Here is a 24,551-nt window from a genome sequence, read left to right on the forward strand (position 1 = left end):
AATATGATATCAAATCAAAGCCAGTAAATGAGTATGGAACAAAGAGGATGCCATTCATTCTGAAAATTTCCTCTCAACTGAATGATGGAATTATATGAGTTAGCGTTATACCAAATAGTTAAACTTAGAGGTGTAGGTCACGGGGTGCAAAGGTTTTTTTCAATACATGAAAGAAAATATGATTTGAGAGATATTTGTAAATTCACTGTTCAAAAAGCTAAGAAAGGGATTAAAATGAGGTGCATTTCTATTATTGGGGTTAACTTGTGGAACACTGCTGATATCCTACAGTTAAGAATGAGTAATTCGCTTTTGGTTTTTAAGAAAATGGTTTGTAAAGCTATTTTTGAAAACTACAACTAAGGGTGAATAATACTGTTTTTTTTGCTATTTTCTTTTAGAATACTGTTTCGAATTCGGAGTCTTAATTTTTGTTAGAAATATATGACAGGCATATATAAGCATTATGCTTCGGTCTGTACCTTTTCAGTCACTGTCAAAATCAAATATCGTTAAATGATGGTGTATATTGTATTGTGTGATGATGACTGAATAAAACTACTACTACTACTACTACTACTACTACTACTACTACTACTACTACTATTACTACTACTACTACTACTACTACTGCTACTACTACTACTACTACTACTATTACTACTACTACTACTACTACTACTACTACTATGTTTATGCACGGTAGTTCCGCTTTCCAGGTTTCCAGTCGGACCTAATAAGGAGCTACGTCGATTCGGGGCTGTTGTTTGTTTTGCTTGTTCAAGTTGTCGTCGTCCTGACTGTTTCCAGTTTGATTACTTATTATCACCATGACAAAGTAAAGCGATGACAGCTCGTTATGTGCATTCAAAGTGGCTGCTCTTTGTCAACACAAGACACAAAGACTAAAAATATCAGCGAATTTGTCAAAGTTATCAACGTGAAGGTTACTCGTCGTCTGCTCTGCTTCTCCTATCATGGTCATGGGGGGGTTGACGCTCCGAGGTTCATAAACCATGGACCCCGCACACAAAGACATACTCAGGAAACACAGACTGGACCTGTCGAACCAGCTTTTAGTGAGCGATACTGTTGTTCCGTTTCTCTACCAGGAGGACGTCTTAACGGCGAGTCACGTCGAGGACATTGAATCCCAAACGAGCAACAAGAGGAAAGCGTTGAGAATGCTTGATATCCTGCCTACCCGAGGTCCAAGAGCCTTCAACACATTCCTCATGTCTCTGGAGGAGGAGTTCACTTGGATGAGAGACGTGATGCTGCAGGATTTAGACTCTCCTCATCCACCCACTGCGCAGTGTTCAACAGGTGAGCCTTTAAAGGGAAGATCCACTCTAAATGTACAGTTTCCCCACCTACCCCTTATGATGAATTGAAAATGGGGTACCCTGATGTAAACAAGACGAAAGTCTTTCTCTGGTCTGCATCCCCTTAACAATTGTGTGTAATGTGTATTGAGCCGTACTGTATTGTACCCATTCTGCAATCTGTTAATAACATTTTCAATCAATCAATCAATCAATCACCCCCACCCCACCTACCCAACCTCCTCCAATGTACAGTTTCTTCCCCCTCCCACCTACCCAACCTCCTCCAATGTACAGTTTCTTCCCCCTCCCACCTACCCAACCTCCTCCAATGTACAGTTTCTTCCCCCTCAAATGTATTTTTTAGACTAGAAACAGGTTGAAATGGGATGTAGAGCAGGGGAAGACATTCTGAGAAATGACGGCGGGTCCGGGAATCGAACTTGTGTCCCCCAGATCCGTGACGAGCACGGTTTTCCCCGACGCAGAAATAGCGCCGAGATATGCGGTGAGCTACGGGAGCTCCCCCAATGTACAGTTTCTACGTCAAATGTATATACTATTTTTTTCTGGACTCTTTTCATATCACAAACAGTACTGTATTTGCAAATCTGGTATGTCATAAATGTATAGATGTAGAAGTACTGTCTATCTGTATGTCATATATGTTAAAAATCATACAAATCATGTAAAACCCAGATTCGGCTCAAACAAGGGACTAAACACGTTTCGCAATTATGCCACATCAATGTGGAACGCCCTACCCAAAGCTGTAAAGGAATGTGAATCACTACCCACTTGCAAAAACACTCTCAAAGAACACCTACGGGAGACTGCAATTCGAAACTGGCCCCTACAAATGTCCTAACCCAGTTGTACAGTAAAGACCAAGTATGGCCTTGTCAGTCAGTAGTCCAATGTACAGTGCCCCCCCCCCCCCCATACCCAACCCCCCCCCCCCCCCCCCCCCCACCTCCAATGTACAGCCCCACCCACGGTCCCCACCTACCCAACCTCCTCCAATGTACAGTTTCTATGTCAAATGTATGTCAGTATTCCAATGTACACAGTGCCCCCCCCCCCCCCCACCTCCAATGTACAGCCCCACTCAACCCCACCCCACCTACCCAACCTCCTCCAATGTACAGCTTCTATGTCAAATGTATATACACTCTTTCTGGATTTTTTTTAGTATCACAAACAGTACTGTATTTGCAAATCTGGTATGTCATAAATGTATAGATGTAGCAGTACTGTCTATCTGTATGTCGTGTGTGTCATATGATGAATTGAAAATGGGGGACCCTGATGTAAACAAGACGAAAGTCTTTCTCTGGTCTGCATCCCCTTAACAATTGTATGTATTGAGCTGTACTGTACTGGGATGCATTGATATGAAAATTGGCCACCGATACCGATACCGATTGTTCAACTAACACAATCGGCCGATACCGATACTTGTGGCAAAAAATAAGTATTTGTAATTTTTTAAATTTTTTATTTTTTTTGTATTTTTTATTTTTTAAATGAAACTACTGTATATTTGTATGTGTATGTTTGTATTTGTAGGCCTCTTTACTTACTTAAAAAAAAGGAAACATCAAGAAATATGTTTATGGTATTAATTCCACCATGCCATGTAGCACTATCCCTCTCCCAGTATCGTCTGGCGGCCTGCAGATGGATACTATTCTCTCAACCAGAGCTCTCAGCCAATGCAATAGAACCATTTTGATTGACAGTCGATTCGGCCAATTACGCCACACCGCTAGCACCCACCTCCTGCTGTTCTTACCACCAATCGGCAAGCGTTTATTCATTTTCTACTTTCGGGCATGCCGCCATTGATCTGCTTGCGACTCGAGAGCACAACAAACTTAACGTAGCTAATACGTTAGCTGCCCGGCCCGCCGACCAGCGCTCCACAGCATGACCAAATGAGACATAATGATTTTACTGCAACAAATGTTATAATAAAACAAAGCCTTTCTATACATTTGTCTGGTTGACACTTTATTAACAGATTGCAGAATGGGTAGTTGGGTACGGAATGAGCAACGGAATGGAACTGAGCTATGAACGGAGTAATGCCTTGCTTACTTGCTGTGTTCGGGTAAATAATATGCTGATGTTATATTGAACGTGTAACACTAACTATATAACGTTATTAACTAACTAGCTACCGTCTCTGGAGCTCACGTTGATGCCTGGATGGTGCTAACTAACTAGCTACCGTCCCGGGAGCTCACGTTGATGCCTGGATGGTGCTAGCTAACTAGCTACCGTCCCGGGTGCTCACGTTGATGCCTGGATGGTGCTAGCTAACTAGCTACCGTCCCGGGAGCTCACGTTGATGCCTGGATGGTGCTAGCTAACTAGCTACCGTCCCGGGAGCTCACGTTGATGCCTGGATGGTGCTAACTAACTAGCTACCGTCCCGGGAGCTCACGTTGATGCCTGGATGGTGCTAGCTAACTAGCTACCGTCCCGGGAGCTCACGTTGATGCCTGGATGGTGCTAGCTAACTAGCTACCGTCCAGGGAGCTCACGTTGATGCCTGGATGGTGCTAGCTAACTAGCTACCGTCCCGGGAGCTCACGTTGATACCTACTAACTGGCTACTGTTCTGTGATTTGTTTACTTCGAGGTTGAAGAAAGTGCACTTTTAGGTTGAAAGAACGGGGGCCGGGGGCGGCGTTGTGCAGGTCGCGACGCGTTTTGCCTTTTGACGCGACACAAATTGATGGATATTTATCGGCTACTGCCATCGGCACATTCGAGCACATTCGAGCAGTCAACAAGGCACTTATCGGCCGATACCGATACCCGACCGATACATCGGTGCACCCCTATACTGTACCCATTCTGCAATCTGTTAATAAAGTTTTCAATCAATCAATCCCTTAACTCCTTAAGTACAAAATGCAAACCTTTTGTAATGCAAAATGCAAAAATGAGGTATGGATGTAGTGCAAATCTTTTTATAATAAATAGATAAAATATGGTGTAGTGTCTAAAGTGAATGTTAACACATTGGGTGCCACGCCCCTTCCGGGAAGTGCATAAACTCATGCCACCCATTAACCCTATGTAAACGGTCACCTTGTTTGTAGAGCTAACCCTATATTTAATATTATAGCTATGGATCCAATATCATTGTCAATTGACAGTATGAACCTTCCGTTCAATATGCCATAAAGAAATATTTTTTCCATCGATTCGTTCCCGTTTTATACCGTGGTGAATATGAGTGTTATATCGGAATGATCTGGGATCATTCCTGTGAGGCAATTTATAAGGCGCAATGCTAATTGGCGTCTCGTCCCTACACACGCTACAGTTAAAAATCCAAATGCATATGATCGGTATTATGTTCCATCATGAATGCGTGATTGGGGGGGGCGGGGGGGGGTCGTTTGTGATTAATTGATTGCCAATAACGGCATTAGTTATTACCACAACATACACTGAACTGGGGTATGGCTATGAAATCCTTGCACGATCAAGCTGAAATTGACGTCAAATTACTCTTACCTTTGGCCGGTTGGATTCCAAAAATTATTTTCCAATTATTTGATCGCCATCTGGTAGATCATAAATCCATTTGGCACACGCCATAACGCTATACAGCATAATGAATCCGGCATCCCAAAAAGTATTCCATGCGATCTTGTGAAGCCCTCGCTTCAGGCTAACAGAAAAGTCCGCCCGGAGCATTGTCAGTGTGACACCAGTTCTGCAACAGGGGTTACTGCATTATCGAGACAGCGCCACTACCAGGATCTGGCCGGTACCTTCGGAGTCCCAATATGCCTGTTCCAGCCAAAATACAGCTCTGTGGACATGAAATAGGATATTAACCCATTCTCCGCCATTGACTGATTAAGACGTCATTCCTCGCCATGCTTAATCTGCCAATGACGGATTACGCCGTCATCGAGATCAATATTTCAAATTTTCGTCATGGTATTCACATTTCACCCACGGAGTCATGACTGGTGCTGTAGATCTCCACTCAACTCTCCAGCGCTTCAATACTGCCACCTGGTGGCCGATCGGCGAGTTGCCAAACCGGAAGTGGGGCCGGAAGTGCTTGGTGTCACCCCTATTCCGTCCGCCACTCGCTATCGCTCGCGGGACTCCATCTGGACACACTGGATAATCGATCCGTTGCCATAACTCGATAAACAACATTATTTGGACATATATAGTATTATACAACCTGGAAATGGAGTGCATAGATCAACATCCCATAATAGCGATCTTTTTGCTCCAGTATCATCCCCCATTGCTACGAGGAAGCTGCGGTGAGTTTCAGCGTTTTTGATTATTATCCATACAAACTGCTATGATCTATATATCACTCATACGACATGAATCATTTAACGTCGGTCATTGCATTATAAACGACCCCCCCCCCCCCCCCCCCCCCCCCTCCGGTCACCAGCAGATGATGAGTCATGACGTTTAGGACCTTGTACAATTGAAATTTTTTTATCTGACGTCAATCGCTATCAAACTGCATTTGATGATCTAATATATGCATAAATGGCTATAACTCACGTTCTATGAAATACTGCAGAAAACGATAAAAACATATTCATACTCTAGACCGTATTTTTGTATGAATGTGTGAATGAAAAAGTATAACGTTCCCACATACTGAACGATAGATAATTGATGTTGAATGGGCCATAGTAATGTCAATTTAGCAATACAATTTAAAAAGTTATAGCCCTGCAAAGTAGGTGAACATCTCCATAGCAGGGTTTCCGTTAGAAAAAATTGTTGCCGGTCTCAGGGTCCGGTAGATTTAAATCTACCGGTCAAATGAGAGAAATTCCGGTCAGAGTTTATTGAGCTTAAAAATAATTGACATCCTCAAGGCATGTAGATTTATAATATTTTAACTTAAAACTAGGCTACTTTTGCGTATACAATCATTATATTCCAAATAAAATAAGTCCAGAGACTCCGTGCTGCTGCCGACTTTAAATCAAATAGGTGTCTGTGGGCAGTCGCCCGACATTAATACAGTATACAATAATAAACAGCAGTCTGTTATAATCACATTTTTATGAGCTAACGAATTCCGTTATATTGGACATTTGTATTAATTATATCAAGCGAAGAACTGAGAAATTTGGCAGAGAGAGACGGCAACATTATCGTGGGTTTGCGTGATGACTCTCTCCACCTCGCAACGACTTATTTGCAAAGAGTATGGCGCTGCAGAGCAGCAGATTCAGCTGTTTTTTGGCTCTATCTGGGGACCGCTCAACAGCGCCCCCCACCCAACAGCTGAATTGCCAATGGCTGAATTGGAGTACTGCACTGTGCCGCTGCTGCTCCGGCTCTGCAGCTACACATGTACTCGCAAAACCCAGCACTAAGCTCTCGCTGACAACATTATTATACCTGCTTGGTGAAGCAACGATGAAACAAATGTAATGATTGTTTCGTTCATCGAATAGGCTATTTAATTTTAGCCTATTTTAATACAATTCAAATAATCAAATTGTGCTTGGAGGGAATTATTTTCACCGGACATTAAGACCGGAGAGATTAAATATGTCGGACTTCAACAGATTTTGCCAGTCAAATACCGGTAATTACCGGCTAACGGAAACGCTGCTCCATAGACAAATAGAGCTCTCAGAGGATGGTATAAGAAGGGTACAATGCCTGGCAAAGAAGTTCAAGTTTCAAGTTTCAAGTTTCTTTAATAGTTGTCATACAGAAGTACAGAATACTTTTATACAAAATGCTTCTTACTGTTACGCTCCAGAGACTGTGCAAGACAAGATAAGTATGAAATAAAATAACATAGTATAGCATGTAAATTAGAAGTAAAAAATGAGGTCACAGTGTTCAGTATAGACATATGTACAATGTTCGATGCATAATAGACGTAACTGAGTTACCATATAACAATATACTATGCAGTGTACTAATATACAATACTATATAGTGCAAAGCACAGAAATGGGATGAGGTACAATTTAGGTACAATTTACAGTAGGTGTACGAGTTGTAGTGCAAATCCTTTATCAATAAATATAAAGTGTGTTTGTGTGATCTAAAGTGTGGAGAGTGGGTGCTGCAGTGTGTTGTTTGTTTGTTTAAGTGAGTGTGTGCGTGTGGGTGTGTGTGCTGCTATGTGCAATTGATGGTTGTTGCATAGTGTTTATTGTTCGTTGAGCAGCCTGATGGCCTGGGGATAGAAGCTTCTTCTGAGTCTTTCTGTGCTCGCCTTAAGACTCCGGTATCGCTTGCCTGACCGCAGCAGTTTAAAGAGGCAGTTGTTCGGGTGGCTGGAGTCCTTGATGATTCTCTTCGCCTTCCCCCTGCACCGCTTGTTGTAAATGTTCTGGAGGGTGGGAAGCCCCCCTCCAATTGTGCGTTCGGCTGAACGTGTCACTCTTTGTAGTCTGCTATGGTCTTGTGCAGTGCTATTCCCAAACCAGGAGGTGATGTTGCCAGTCAGGATGCTCTCTATTGTACATGAGTAGAAGTTCCTAAGGATCTTCTGACTGACTTGGAACTTCCTTAGGCGCCTGAGGAAGTAGAGGCATCGTCGTGCCTTCTTCACAACACTGTCAATGTGTGTGGTCCATGTCAAGTCCTCGGATATGTGGGCTCCGAGGTACTTGAAACTGTTCACTCTCTCAACCGGTGCCCCGTCGATGCTGAGGGGGCTGTAGTCCTTGACCCCCGACCTCCTGAAGTCCACAATCATCTCTTTTGTTTTGCTGACGTTCAGGGAGAGTTAATGGGTTAATATCGGAAAAAAAGGAAAAACAAAACGGAAACGAGAATCTTCGTTTCCGGCACTCAACCGCTGGGCCACAGAAACGAGAATTCTCGTGAATGGCAACCAAAGGGTTAAAGGTGAGTGTTTAAAGTGAGTGTGTGCATGTGGTAAGGCTGTCCCCGAAGCCTGTTTTTGGGATTCGAACTTCGTCAGGGTTTTACGAACGAACATTTGAACCTTCGTTTTTAATTAAAAAAAAAAAATAATAATAATAAAATTCAAAGTTTTAATTTTAATTTAATTTTTTTAATATCCTCAAACTAAATCCTCAATTTGAATAAAGTGATTAATCTGATTAAATTTGTCTCTTTTTTTTATTAAATCACCTTTCTTTAATGAATATAAAGTTTTTTTTAATACTATAATATTAGTGTATATGTTGTGAAGGATCAGATTAAACCGAATATGTATATTTATTTATATATATATATTTAATTGTATTTGTATATCGTTTGATATCCCCTGTATATTCCTTGTACAATATGCATTGAATATCCCCGTTTCTACTAAACAGCCCATAATAGTTCATTCTACCATTGGACGAGAACCTGGCGCCAGGTTGCCATACCCCTAGGTCCAAGTTCAATCGTGCCGCCTAACATGTCGAGGCAACCCCCGGTTCCGCGCAGTAATATGTCGGGCGAAATACGAATGGTACTATTTGTTCATAGCGCATATATATATGACGCTAGTAAAGTAGAACTTTCTTTTAGTCCAGTTCTTTACCCTCCAACAGAGTGACAGACGCAAAAGCCTCCCCACGACGCACGTGCGGTGTAGTAAGGCCTACTTGGCCCAGAATAGGCATTGAGATATCGTGTAGATTAATAGTTGAATGGTCATAGTTTGGCACCATACCGTCGAGTTGGACGTATTCTATTAAGCTAATAGTAGTCTATTTATGTATGGTGCATCGTTCGGTTAGAGTTCTACAGTTATCAGTACCCCCATCGTTCCTGACGTTATCTGGACGCTTAACCAGGCTGGTCAGACCCCTAGTGGTGATTGCATCCGAGGAGCTCCGGGCCAAGAGCGACTGGACCTGTATATTGGATTACTCTACCCAGACGACGGCGAGCCTTCCACGGCTTGGATTATGCTTTGTGTGCTTTGATTATTCCATGGATAAAGGCCAACACTGCTGAGTGTTGGAATTACCCCCCGGAGAGGACTCCAGGTGAGACGGCGCTCTACACGTGAGGTCGCCTCACGTTTCTCCGTTGTGGACCGGCAGATACCGTCCACAGAGGGTCCAGCTGTATTCGTCTGCGGTCCGAGGTTCTGTGGGCACCGTGTCCAAGACTTTGGATTCTCCCAAGACACCGTCGGCCAGATGGGATACCGCCAGCGGCTTCTCTAACCCCCCCCTCCTACTGTCTTACAACCAGCGGGACCCCCCCCCCCCCTTAGTGTATCCAGCTATAATCATTTAAGTACCATCGCTATCGTTTTCCTAAATATTCCAGGTTGTATACTTACTCCCTGCGCAACCAGAGATTGGACATTCAATGTTGATTTACCTACAAATACTCATTTGCCATAAAAGTGCATATTCCATATTTCAAATCATAAATGTAATTAAGTGATCGTTGTATACACCCTTTGCTGTATTAAACCTTCGATTTGGTACATTTGTGTTGGTTCGTTTCATCAGGTGGGAAAGTGTTCATCATACTTATATCTTGTACTGGGTGGCCAGAAGTTAAAGTACATGAGGTAGTGGTATTAAATATCATATCTAACAATACAGTCAGGGAATTGTACCCCTCAGTTACAATTGGTCCTTCGAGCCGGATGGTAACTAGTGTAATATTAATATAGTGTTATTAATATCGAAATGGCCTATGATGAATACTCCACGAAACGATCCTCCTAACCTAGAACGCCCGCGGCGCAGACGACAGACACCTCAGTACTTAGAGGCTTACACTGTCAGTCAACTACCTAGCCTTCGACAAACGGTAAACGCGGTAAAAGTAGAAAGTAAAATTATGTCTGACCTTAACGACCAGGTTTCCCCGACCACAGAGCCCCTAGTAGGTCCTAATGTAACTGACCAAGCTCACGGTGGGGACCAGGAGGGAATTGACATGCCTTTACCCCCCGCCACTACTCAAGAAGTAGTCCCCGAACAGCCCCGGGAGGAAGACAACCCTACAGAGAGAGAACTCTGCACGGAAGAAGAGGAGGAGAGCGCCGAGGAACTAGAGCTCCAGGACTCCCCAACGAGTACCCCCAGGAGCGGCTCACGCAGGAGCGGCTCACCTCCACAACCACCTTCCCCCAGCGAAGCGGAGAGGATACTACAACAGGCGTTCCTCGTCAGCCTGACAGCCTCTACCGAACGCGATCGGCTCCAAGCACAGACGCTTAGCGAGCGCGAACGTCTCCAAGCACAGGCGACCAGCGAGCGCGAACACCTCCAAGCACAGCAACGGAGCGAAGAACAGCGCACACATCTGGAGATGAGACGCTTCCAGATGGAAGAGAATATGGCAAGAGACCGGGCCGACGCCCAGCGCGCCGCTGCCGGTGCCCAAAGAGAAGCAGAGCGCGCCGCCGCCGACGCCCAGCGCGCCGCTGCCGGTACCCAAAGAGACGCAGAGCGCGACAGACTACAAGCGCAACTAATAGAGCAGCTGATCAAAAGGACAACTCCCTCTCCCTCCGCCAGGGGCTCAAGGAACTCGTCGAGACAACAGTCAAGAGCAGCGTCACCACAACGAGCAAGCGACCCTGAACTTGACCAACAGACCGAGTCTAGACCCCCCGCAGACCCCCTTCCCATACCGGTCCAAGCGAGACCCAGCTACAAGGAAGGAGCGGCATACACTGCGGAGAAGCTAAATAAACGATTACAAGATCTGGAAGATCTGATAGAGGAAGAAGAGGGAGAAGAGGAGAACCAAGCCCGACGACAGCACAGTACTCCACCGGACCAGGAGGTCCCATACAGTCCAGGCTATACCCCCGCGGCACTGCGCTACAGACCCCCGACTCTATTCACGGGTGAGCACGACGCACAACCAGCCCCGAGGAACAGTACCTGGACCAGCGGGCCATGGTACCCTGCCAGTACCAGCCCACAGCGAGGCGCAAGAGGGGACTCGCCCAGGAGGTCTCTCCCCCAACGCTCGCCGATGTATCAGCCATCCACGGCGTCATACAACGCCACGCCGTCATTCCCAGACTTTGCCTATGAGAGTCGAGCACAGTACACGGAGCTCCGGATGTGCTTAGAGACAATGATGGTGGATGTCGCTGATGAACGCCACAAGTATGCAATATTACTGAAGCACCTGAAAGTACCGCGAGCGCACAATATAGCGCTAGCCTATGCTACCTCCTCGACCCCATACACAGCGGCCCTTGCCCTTGTACCTTGGACGTATATGGGATTACGTAATCCAGGAGATAAGGCATATTGACCGCCTACCCCCAGCCACAGACAATCGCTCACTAGACGACCTGTCAATCAAAGTGCAGTCCCTGGTGGGGATGCTGGGAGCTCAACGGGAGAAGGGCATGCATGAGCTATACGCCAACTCTAACGTTGAGAGGATTTTGGAGAAGCTGCCACCCGCAAGACAGGAGCGCTTTCGGCGGCAGAGGGACTACCGCGATCCCGACGGCCCCGAGCCATCCCTCCTTGATCTAGCCGACTTCCTGGCGAGAGAGGTCAGCAGCTTACGACTGGACACCTTCGGGCGGAGCACGCCAAGCTCCAGAGAGGGACCCAGGAGAATAAATGATGGAAGAAGATCGGTGACTGTCATGCACCAATCAGAGTCAGTACCGAGCAGTAGGAGTCACAGCACCCCCTCGAGAAAGGAGAAGTGGAAGATAGCGTGTCCCTACTGTGAGAAAGAACACTGGCTGTCACAATGTGACTCATTCACAAAGATGAATGCAGAAGAAGTGAGCCAATGGATAAAGTCCAACCGGCGCTGTTATCGATGTGCGCGGCCCCACATGGCAGCCGAATGCCGCCTAAAGAAAAGGTGCAGCCGGTGCGATGGAGCCCATCTAGATATACTACACGATAGTAACGGAAGACGGCCTATACCTGCACCACGGAGCGGCACCAAGGCAAGTGTCATGTACATTGACCCCGCCAGCAGCAACGGAGCTCAAGTGCTCTTAAAGGTAGTCCGTGTGACATTGAGCTACCAAGATAAAGTCATGGACACTTACGCCGTCCTTGATGACGGGTCAGAGAAGACCCTTCTGCTCGCCTCCGCTGCGACCCAGCTGGGACTGCGGGGGAGCAAGAACGAAATGACGATTCGGACAATAAGAAGAGATTTAAAGACGATAAAGGGCGAGAATGTCTCCTTCACTATCGCAGCCAACGGGCAGCCAGAGCGACGGTACAAGATCACAAATGCTTTCACCAGCCAAGAAATAGGACTATCGCAGTACACCTACCCTGTCACCAAGTTGATGGATAAATATGTGCACCTGCGCCAATTACCTATCCCGCTCATAGACGGCGCTACCCCGACCCTGTTGATAGGCTCCGACCATGCAGAACTCATAGTCCCGATTGACCGGGTCCATACAGGCCCCCGAGGCTGTCCTGCAGCAGTCGAGACCCGCCTAGGGTGGACCCTACAAGGCCCCCTCGCTAAATCTCTCAACCGAACAGCAGCCACTAGCTGCTTCCACTCCAGAGTGACAGCAGGAGACACCACACTCCTGCAGCATGTCGAGAAGAAAACTGACTGGCGACGCCGAGCGCTGCTCCGCGCCTCTCTGATCAAAGACGGCTTTGATCTCCGGCAGCAGGCCAGCAGCGACCCCCCAGTATTGTTTGCACTACAGAAACACGTCACAGAGGACCCAGCAGCAGATGAAGAGGTCCAACACAGTGTGAAGAACAGTTTCTACGTGGACAACTGTTTACAAAGCGTCTCGACCCAAGAAGAAGCCGAGGCTCTCCTAATCAAGTTACGCGCCTCCCTAATCAAAGGCGGCTTTGATCTCAGGCAGTGGGCCAGCAGTGACCCGCAAGTATTGCGCAGCCTCTCCTCCGCAGACAAGGCTGCCAGCAGCGAGACCTGGATGGCGACAATCCCAGGAGAAGCCCAAGAAATGACACTAGGACTAGTCTGGCGCTTCAAAACAGACTCGCTCCACTATAGACACAAACCCTTAGCTCCAGAGCAAGGAAGGTCGGCGGCGATACCGACCACCAGACGGAGTGTGTACAGAACACTCGCCAGACAATATGACCCGTTGGGATGTATTCTACCTTACACCACCAGGGCAAAGATGATTGTACGAGCACTATGGGACAAGGACCAGGGCTGGGACGACCCAATACCCGCACACCTTGCCTCAACATGGAGAGAGTGGGAGACGGAACTCCGCTCACTCCCAGGTGTCAATATACGCCGCAGCTACTTCCCATCCACAGTGAGGCCAGAGACATGCGAGATTGAGCTACACGTCTTCAGCGACGCCTCCGAAGTAGCCTACGGATCGGTTGCCTATTTGCGTGCCCAAGAGATGGGAGGAAAGATACACACTGCTTTCATACTGGCCCGCTCAAGAATAGCCCCACGTAAGCAACAATCTATCCCACGTCTAGAGCTCTGCGCAGCCCTCGCAGGAGCGCATCTAGCCACGTTAATCCAACGTGAACTCACCATTCCGGTGCATAGAACAATCTTGTGGTCAGATTCCACGACAGTACTCACATGGATTAAGTCTGATTCATGCAGATACAAAGTCTTCGTGGGAGTCAGAGTCACCGAGATTCAAGAATTAACAGAAGAAGCAAGCTGGCGGTATGTGGACACCAAACACAACCCAGCTGACGTCATCACCCGGGGAATGTCCCTGGATGACCTAACCCGTCGCAACATCTACAGTGACGGACCAGCATTCCTCAAGCTCCCGGAAGGAGATTGGCCTACGCCCACCCCGAGGGAAGCAAGTAACGAGGAGGCTGAGAACAAGAAGCCTATGTTCTGTGGACTGAGCACTGTCGCCTCCACAGACCCCAACATAGATGACTGCATTACCCTAGAGAGTGCGCAACAAAGAACATTCCTGCGGCACCACCCAGAGACTCAGTCCACCACTGACATGTCAGCAGCTGACTACGAAGAAGCAGAACTTCTTCTACTACAACGAGCCCAGAGAGACTCGTTCCCCGATGAGCTAGACTGTCTACAGGGAGGAAACCCCGTCCCATCAGACAGCAGACTGATTCACCTGGCACCAGAGAGTGACGCACATAATCTCATCAGAGTGGGTGGTCGCTTGCGGAGAGCCCCCGATCTACCAGATGACATTAAGTACCCGATCGTCTTGAACAGCCGACACAAGGTCACAGAGCTGATCATAAAGAAATACGACGAGGATGTACACCACGCAGGAGCAGAGAGAGTCTTCGCGGAGATCAGACGTCGTTATTGGATATTGCAAGGGAGAGAAGCAGTACGGCGCTTCCAGCGAACCTGTCTAGACTGCCGTAAGTGGCGCGCGCAGCCCAGCATACCACGGATGGCTGACTTACCCCCCTGTCGCCTCCGAATCGGCGACAAGCCATTCCACTCCACAGGCATGGACTGCTTTGGCCCGTTGTATATAAAGAGAGGAAGAGGCACCGAGAAGCGGTGGGGTATTGTATTCAAATGCATGACCACCAGAGCGATACATATTGAGCTCCTTCCGACCATGAGCACAGACTCATTCCTTATGGCCTTCCGGAGGTTCACATCACGGAAAGGAAAACCGTCTACATTGTTGTCTGATCACGGGACCAACTTCAAAGGCGGAGAAAGAGAGCTGAGAGAGAGCTTCCAAGCTATGGGCCCAGAACTTAAGACCCACCTCGCTCCATCCCAGATTGACTTCCAGTTTAATCCCCCGAACGCACCCCACTTCGGTGGAACCTGGGAACGAGAAGTACGTTCTATAAAGACAGCCCTGTACGCAGTACTCGGAGCCCAGACTGTGGCAGAGGAAGTCCTAATGACAGTCCTCACGGAGATCGAGGGAGTATTGAACTCAAAGCCCCTCGGTTACGTCTCCAGTGATGTAGCAGATGTCAACCCAGTCACCCCCAACACACTCCTAATGGGGCGGCTGGACCCCGCGCTACCCCAGACAATGTACAGGCCTGAAGAAGCGAACGGCCGAAGAATGTGGAGGTACAGCCAAGTACTAGCTGACAAGTTTTGGAGCAGCTTCCTACTTCACTACCTACCGTCTCTACAGACCCGCCAGAAGTGGGTAAAAGAGAGAGACAATTTGACAGAAGGAACAGTCGTCATGATTATTGATCAGTCGCTACCCAGAGCTATGTGGCCGGCCGGCCGCGTAAGCAAAGTGATCACCGGTGCCGATGGCAAGGTCCGAGCAGCTGAAGTACTCGTCCAAGGGCGCACTTACACACGTCCCGTGGCGAGGCTCATAGAACTGCCCCGACTCCCAGATACTATCGATGATGACCATGACCCTATGACTTTGTGAGTTGACTGACCCTTACAGCGGACCTTGAGTGGTAGACAGTGCGGTTAATCTGTCTCTGCTTAGCTAATTAGGTGGGACTAATTAGGGGGCGGCTGTTGTGAAGGATCAGATTAAACCGAATATGTATATTTATTTATATATATATATTTAATTGTATTTGTATATCGTTTGATATCCCCTGTATATTCCTTGTACAATATGCATTGAATATCCCCGTTTCTACTAAACAGCCCATAATAGTTCATTCTACCATTGGACGAGAACCTGGCGCCAGGTTGCCATACCCCTAGGTCCAAGTTCAATCGTGCCGCCTAACATGTCGAGGCAACCCCCGGTTCCGCGCAGTAATATGTCGGGCGAAATACGAATGGTACTATTTGTTCATAGCGCATATATATATGACGCTAGTAAAGTAGAACTTTCTTTTAGTCCAGTTCTTTACCCTCCAACAGAGTGACAGACGCAAAAGCCTCCCCACGACGCACGTGCGGTGTAGTAAGGCCTACTTGGCCCAGAATAGGCATTGAGATATCGTGTAGATTAATAGTTGAATGGTCATAGTTTGGCACCATACCGTCGAGTTGGACGTATTCTATTAAGCTAATAGTAGTCTATTTATGTATGGTGCATCGTTCGGTTAGAGTTCTACAGTTATCAGTACCCCCATCGTTCCTGACGTTATCTGGACGCTTAACCAGGCTGGTCAGACCCCTAGTGGTGATTGCATCCGAGGAGCTCCGGGCCAAGAGCGACTGGACCTGTATATTGGATTACTCTACCCAGACGACGGCGAGCCTTCCACGGCTTGGATTATGCTTTGTGTGCTTTGATTATTCCATGGATAAAGGCCAACACTGCTGAGTGTTGGAATTACCCCCCGGAGAGGACTCCAGGTGAGACGGCGCTCTACACGTGAGGTCGCCTCACGTCTCTCCGTTGTGGACCGGCAGATACCGTCCACAGAGGGTCCAGCTGTATTCGTCTGCGGTCCGAGGTTCTGTGGGCACCGTGTCCAAGACTTTGGATTCTCCCAAGACACCGTCGGCCAGATGGGATACCGCCAGCGGCTTCTCTAACCCCCCCCTCCTACTGTCTTACAACCAGCGGGACCCCCCCCCCCCCTTAGTGTATCCAGCTATAATCATTTAAGTACCATCGCTATCGTTTTCCTAAATATTCCAGGTTGTATACTTACTCCCTGCGCAACCAGAGATTGGACATTCAATGTTGATTTACCTACGAATACTCATTTGCCATAAAAGTGCATATTCCATATTTCAAATCATAAATGTAATTAAGTGATCGTTGTATACACCCTTTGCTGTATTAAACCTTCGATTTGGTACATTTGTGTTGGTTCGTTTCATCAGGTGGGAAAGTGTTCATCATACTTATATCTTGTACTGGGTGGCCAGAAGTTAAAGTACATGAGGTAGTGGTATTAAATATCATATCTAACAATACAGTCAGGGAATTGTACCCCTCAGTTACAGTATAGCCTAATCTTTATCTGCAACTGTGAAGAAAAACCACAGTGGTTCAAACAGAATGAATAGACACATAAAAGAAACATACATTTTTTTTAATTAAACTTTTTTTTTTTTGAATTTAGATTTAGAATTTGAATGTTAACATAACGAACGAACGTTCGAACATTCAGGCTCAGCCTTAGCATGTGGATGTGTGTGCAATGAATATAGATGGATGGGTTTGAGCATCCTGATATCCTGGGGATAGAAGCTCCTTTTGAGTCTCTCTGTGCTGGCCATGAGACTCCGGTAGCACTTGCCTGACCTTGCAAAGAGGCAGTTGTTTGGGTGGCTCATCTTGGAGATGCTCCCCTGTGACATATTCATACTTCATACAGCTCTGGTGACAGGTTCTGCACAAATAACAATTTGTTTAATCAAAGTCACACATTCCAAGTGGACTTAACCATGAAATGAAACATGTTTTTGAGTGGAGGGGTATTTTTAAGGTAGAATCTGTAATACCGGCAAAAAGCGACCTCAGTAGGCAAAAGAGCCCCGCTTGGTATTGCACTTTGTTTCCTTTTTTGTTTTGGTCTGATGTGTGGGTTGAAGTTTAATAACTTATTATACTTTGAATTTCTCCAGACCTCTCCTGGCAGAACCTGAGGTGTAACCAGCAGTAGCAACCCCTCAACCCTATACCCACTGAAATCCAACTCGCACATCAGAATAATTTTTTTAAATAAAATGGAAACGGAGCAAGAGTGTCTCTTTTTCCCACAGCTAGCTGTTTGACAACATTATAGATTTGACCTTTAACACAATGGCGCCCAAGGACGTATATCTCCGTGTTTCGATTCCACCCGTTGTGGACAGAGGCACGGATAAATAAAGTTGTTATTGCTTTTATTCCATTTTAATAACCTATTCAAGGTCGCCGAGCGGCACTGCAGATCTACCCTACTCTATGAATTCGACAAAGTGCAATACCGGCCAGATCCTCTTAGGGGCGCTATCGTTATAATGCAGTGTTCCCTGTGGCCGAACGGTGGACTATTTTTATTTTTTTACTTTCATGTTATCCTTGTACCCCTTGTTTTTATACTATTGTATAAATTGTATGTACTAAATAAAAATCAAATCAAATCAATGGAGATTTCAGTTAGCTGGATTCTGGATGTGTAGCCTGTAGCTTGGATTAGGTGTGTTTGCATTTTAGCATAGCAGCACTGTAGCTTTTCTTTAGTAGTCGTCGCTGCACCGTGTTTGTACAGGTTGCACCGGTTGCACCGTGAAAACTATGACAGTCAAAAAACACAAATAACATACACAATTAGTTATATTGTTCACAGAACCACAACAAAGCACATAATGCGTTCAAACAAACATTTGAACTTAACGATATCAAGGGTGAACTCTTCTTCCATAACAAAAGGGCATTTAGGGAAACTAATAACTAACGTTACTTGTTCGGCAGCAGGTGCTCTGATTAGAACCGAATCAGTCAGTGCACCACTTTACATGTCTACAACACGCAAAATATAGACATCTCCAATAATAATAATACACATTTTAGTGTTCAACGTACCTTATTCCGCTTTACCAAGGGGTGTTAATTACTGAAGTAAGGTCCTGGTACTTTATATAGTTTGCTGTCTGCTCCGACGTTCTCGCTTGGTTACTTCCTGTATTAGTGACAGGTCTCTTGAGAACAAACAGGATCTTGTGACCTTTATACTATAGAAAAGACGAGCTCTGCCCCCATGTGGACACTAAAGGAAAATGCACAAGCGGCAACTGAGATATTAACACAGGGTTTCTTAAATAGAAAGTTTAATATTATAAACTAATAAAGAAAAGTTGATCATCTAGACCAATGTAAATTAAAGCTTACTGATAATGAAGATGATAGGCATCTTGACCCTTGGCGGTCATTTACATGGTTATTGGTAATCGATAATCAAAAACGACATCCCCCCCTTTCATGCATACATGCTTTGGGATTGTGTCGATCATATGCAGTTTGAGTTATTTCTGTAGCATCTGTAAAACGGAAATGCCATTGGATATAACGTTAGCAGCTATTAGCCCTATATCTAGCCTTCCAGAAAATATACTAGTCCCAAATCCCGTATAACGATTATATTCACGGCGCTATAAAATGAGAACCTATTGATGCATTTTTTTTCCTTTAAGCCATTTTGAAGGGACGGTTTATGGACTCAATTGACAATGAGAATGGACAGATAGCAATACTATAAAGTATAGATTTAGCTGTACAAACAGCCCCACGTTTGTTTACATTCCCCGGTCCTCTTGACATTAATTAGACTCATCCCAATGGCCCCGAATGTGTTAAAGCACAGTCAGAAATATTATTATATTTCACATGTTGACAGATGGGAGAACAGACAAGAAAGATGAAGAAAGAGAGACTGGAGATGTTACATAGTAGCAACGTTTTGTTTCACTAGGTTCACACATTTCAAGCATCAGTGATGCAACGTTCATAATAATAATAATAATAATTATGTGATTATCTCACATGCGCTATTAAGTAAAAACAAAAGACAGACATCTTAAGACTCAACAATGTAACTTTCAATTGAATGGTTTTGTTCCTGGAAATAACTTTAGGGAAATGAGCCAAAGAATGCAGTTAAGTGCCACGATTAGTAAAGCTGAGGTCTTATCCACTCTTAAACCCTTTAAATCCTGGTTACAAATCCAGTTAAGAACTCTGCTAAACACAATTTAGGAATAGATTATAACCACCTATATTTGAATGAAGTAGGCGACCATAACTACAAATATGTTGACAAATATGATATTCCTAATTATTTTAGGCAGCTAGAAATTTGCCTAATTTACTATGGCTGTGTCTCAAATGTAAGGAAGCTTCCCATCATCTTGCTACAGAACTAGGAACCTTCCTAATTGTAATTAGGTACATCGTTTGAATGTGGTTAACAGAAAACACATTTGTTTGAGACTAGGGATGGGCAAAACTCACAATTTATATTCGATCGTCACTTGGAACTATTTTGACTACTAATCGAAAGCAAGCTGTACCCAGCATGTCGTTCAGCGGTGTAAGAGTTAATAGGGTTCCCTCTCAATACACTACACAGTGTAGGTGTAACAGTTAATAGGGTCCCCTCTCAATACACTACACTACACAGTGTAGGCGTAACAGTTAATAGGGTCCCCTCTTAAAGTCTCAATACACTACACATTGTAGGTGCTGGTAAAAACAAAAGGATTTTTTTAAGACAAAACGATAGTTGCATAAACTATTACATTTTTTTTTTATAATTGAACAACTATTCGAAAATCTATGCCCATCCCTATTTGAGACTTAAAAATGTCACCTACCTTTATAGGAAGCTTACTTGCATTTGAGACAGCCTATATGTTCATTGCTTTTGTGATCTCACTGCTTCCTGCTTACTCATTAGAAGTTTACACTTCACAAAATTCTTGATTGGCATGTTCTAGTATATACATGTTCTAAAATAAAATATCAGGAACCAAAGCTATTCTACATTTCATTTAGACATTTAATATGCAGTAAATCAGGGGTCTGCTATTAAGTTTGGCCTTGGGCCACATTTTTTGTAAGCCATTATATGGCTGGCCAGAACCAAAAACAATGGCAATTTAATAAATTGATAGTGAAAAACCTTTTAACTCTGTGACAGACCACCTTATAACTAAGACATACATTTGTGGCAGAGGCAGAAAATTTATCAAAATAAACTAGCTGCATAGGTGGCATAATAAACTAAACTAATAGTTTTTTCTACTTTCCATTATTATATAATGCATGTTTGCACTGAACTTTATACCTTTGTTTTTGCCATTTTATTATAAAACTAGAGACAAGCGCCTCTTCATATCCTACATTATGCGCAACCAGCGCCTCTGTCTGACAGCCTGTTCTGAGGAGCTCACTGGACTATTGAGAAACGATAAGAATTTTCAATTGGTTCAGAGTTAATCATGCTTATTTACAGCTTATTTATATCTTTACTATAATTGTATTGCCTATATTTATGTCTTCTACTATTACCATGCCCATACCTGTACCTCCCACCCACCATGCTGCTATGACTCGTGAATTTCCCCAAGGGGATCAATAAAGGAATATCTTATCTTATCTTATCTCCAAACCTATCTACTCCATTCTTATAGATAGTATCCCTCATTTTCTGTAAATGATTCTCACTTGTGCCTACCCATCTAGCGTCATGTTCAAATCAATGTTAACTGATTCTAATTCCATCTTATTACCCATTGGCCATTTCACTCCAGGTTTCTGCCCAATAATCTTTGCCTTTCTTGGCTGACTAATCCCCCTACCCTTCACACCCTGCGTTTCAGTGCCAAATCTCCCTCAGTGACGGTGTGGCCGATTACCGGCTGATAAGTATTTTGTTTGCTACCTGCTGCCTGGCTTCCCCTGACTGACTTCTGATTAATTAAAGGAACATTATGGGAAATGCACTTACCGTCTTCTCCGCAGTCAACATAGAAGATGGATACACATTTCCTGATACACGTCTGTGTGTTCAGTAGGAAGGTATTCAGCTGCAAGCTAGCTTAGCACAAATTAATGGAAGCGGATACGGACCAGCTAGCCTAGCCAAAAACACCTATCCCAGAGTTTTAAGACGTCCGTATTCGCTTCAATTAATTTGTGCTAAGCTAGGCTAGCTTTCTATTGAACGCACAGAGAGGAAATTGGTATCTATCTTCTTGTCTGACTCTGTAGAAGACTGTAAGCACATTTCCCATAATCTTGGTGTGTCTCTTTAAGTAATGGCAGGGCAATGGCAGTCTTTAGTTTTTGCCATCCGTTTCTGATGCATTATAAGAGGAGTATATCAATGGAGGGTTATTAAGTACATTATGATTGCTGTGGGTGATTATGCATTTTGCTTATCTATTACCTAAGGCATAAAAAAATATTGTTTGGTTCCTGTTGGTTGTCAGTTAAGGCCATGAGTAGTAGGTAGGGAATTTATTTTATTTAATTTTTTTATTTTATCTCTTCCCACGGCGATTATGGATAGGGAATTTCTTTATTTAATTAAAATGTTCACGACAACATGGATGCATGTACTCTGCCAGCATGTTTAATATCCATAATACTAAAGGTTTGACTAAGATTTTTATGAAACGTTATTGTAAAAAATAAAAATAAAATTTATAATATATATATTTTTAAACTCATAAAATAAATTGGGTCGCACCTAAATCGGCAGGGTCGGTCGGCAACCGGAACCAAACCATTATTTTTGTTAGGCCTAAGGAAGGAGACAACTGTTGACATCACTGCTGCTCAGTGACATTCATCCACTCTTTCTGTGCTCATCTTCCCCTTCAAAGCTAAAGTGAAAGGAGTTTTCTTTAATAGAGGGTGTCTGTGGATTATCTGGACATGGTAGGGTGCTCTGTGAACTTGCGTCTAGGATTACTCGCACATCCTAAACATTCTTTTTGTCGCAAATATATTTTCTTAACTCTGAGAAACATCTAAAGATGCAGGCATGTACTGTATAGCCTACTCCAACCCTGAGCTGTTGCTTTTATTACTTTCAAACGTATGTACGCCTACTTGCAGAGAGGAAATAAATTTATAAAATATAGTCTAGATTTGAAAGAAACAGGTAAATGTAGTGTGCCAAAAATAATTTAACTTGTTCACAACCCAACGCGCAGATTGAGTTGGCCTATTTCTGTCAGCACTGTGCAAATAGAACGGAGGTATGGAAGATGATTGGAATTTAGCCGACAATAAAGAATAACCTCTACAAGCTCTATAAAGACATTATAATATATAGCTAAATGTTATAGTACAGACACGACCTGCAAACTGAAATAGTATCTGTCCTCAATTATCACTCCGGTCCACAACCAGATTAACTCAAAGTCACTTAATCTTGTTTAGCCAATGATTTGTTTATTATGAATAAACATATTGTTTATTCCCCCCAAATCTTCAGTTGAGCTCTATTCTGGGAGCTCAATTATGAGTCTGAGTCGTGGTCGGTGGAAGTAAACAACTCATGGGCAGTCATGGGAGTTGTGGTCTAGTAGTGTGCCAGCCCATATTCTGCCATCGCAGGGCTCGAGAGTGTGAGCGTTTCACTCGCATTTGGGGATTTTTTTTAATTTGTGCATCGAAAGAATAATTTAGGAGAACATTTATTTTTATTTATTTATTTATTTATTTTTATTTATTTATTTAATTTAATGACCACACAGCCAGGCTGGTGGAATTTAGTTTCAGTGCAGGTTTCATAGCAGTTCCAACATAAAAACATAAAAACACAAACATAGAACATATAACATCACTTACAGCGTACATAAAAGAAAACACAATTACATAGATACAGTTCAGAGTTTGTGAGTTTGTCCATGTCCATGTCAGCAGAGGTAAGGGGGGTTGCGGGGGGTACTGCAGGGGGGGGGGGGGGTGCTACAGGGAGTTCAGTGTCCGTATGGCAGTGGGGAAGAAGCTGTTTTTGAACCGGGTTGTTTTGGTGGTCAGGGATCTGTAGCGCCTCCCGGAGGGCAGCAGCTGGAAGATGTGGTGTGCTGGGTGAGTGGGGTCGGAGATGATTTTCCTGGCTCTCCTGATTGTAATTTGGCGGTGGAGTGATTCGAGGGAAGGGAGGGGGGTGCAGATTATTTTTGAGGATTTATTGATGATTCTTTGTAGTTTGTTTTTTGAGTGAGTGTCCAGATTGCTGTACCAAACGGTTATGGAGAAGGTGAGGATGCTTTGTATAATGGCCTGGTAGAAACGGAGCAAGAGATGTTTATTGACTCTGTATTTCTTAAGCTGGCGGAGGAAGAAGAGTCTTTGATTTGCTTTTTTGTGTATGTGGTCTGTGTTGGTTTTCCATTTGAGATTATTGCTTATGTGAGTGCCGAGAAATTTGAAGGAATCTGTGGTGATTATGGGTTTGCCGGAGATGGATATGGGGGTTTTGGGGTTTGGCTGGCGTCTGAAATCTATGATGAGTTCTTGGGTTTTTGATGAGTTGAGAAGGAGGTTATTGTCTGTGCACCAGGTGAGTGTGTGGTTGATTTGTGTACGGTATTCTGTTTCGTTATTGTCTGTGATGAGGCCTATAAGGGTTGTGTCGTCTGCATATTTATATATTTTTACGGAGTTGTGGAGGGATATGAGCAGGTTGGTGTATAGGGAGAAAAGCCAGGGTGAAAGGACGCAGCCTTGGGGGGCTCCTGTGCTGAGATATAAAGGGTGGGATGTGATGTTATTTATTTTGACCTTCTGCTGTCTGTTGGAGAGGAAGCTGTGGATCCAGTGGCAGATGCAGGGGTTGATGTTCATGTCCAGAAGTTTATTGGTGAGTTTGGCTGGGATAATTGTGTTGAATGCGGAACTGAAGTCCATAACCAGAATGCGGGCGTATGAGTTGC

At 44.6% G+C, this 24,551-nt stretch overlaps 1 protein-coding gene across 1 annotated transcript in view; it reads left to right on the top strand.

Moving 5' to 3' along the window:
* Positions 1-767: 767 nt before the first annotated feature.
* The window catches only part of cradd (CARD and death domain containing adaptor protein), an 88,684-nt gene continuing 64,900 nt past the window's right edge, over positions 768-24,551 (top strand). The window contains exon 1 of the mRNA XM_084330672.1: positions 768-1,326. Coding sequence (XP_084186798.1) covers positions 1,017-1,326 — 310 coding nt within the window. The 5' untranslated portion in view covers positions 768-1,016. The remainder of the gene's footprint in view (positions 1,327-24,551) is intronic.

Source organism: Notolepis coatsorum (genome assembly GCF_963971535.1).
Source record: "Notolepis coatsorum genome assembly, chromosome: 15".
In the NCBI taxonomy this organism is placed as follows: Eukaryota; Metazoa; Chordata; class Actinopteri; order Aulopiformes; family Paralepididae; genus Notolepis; species Notolepis coatsorum.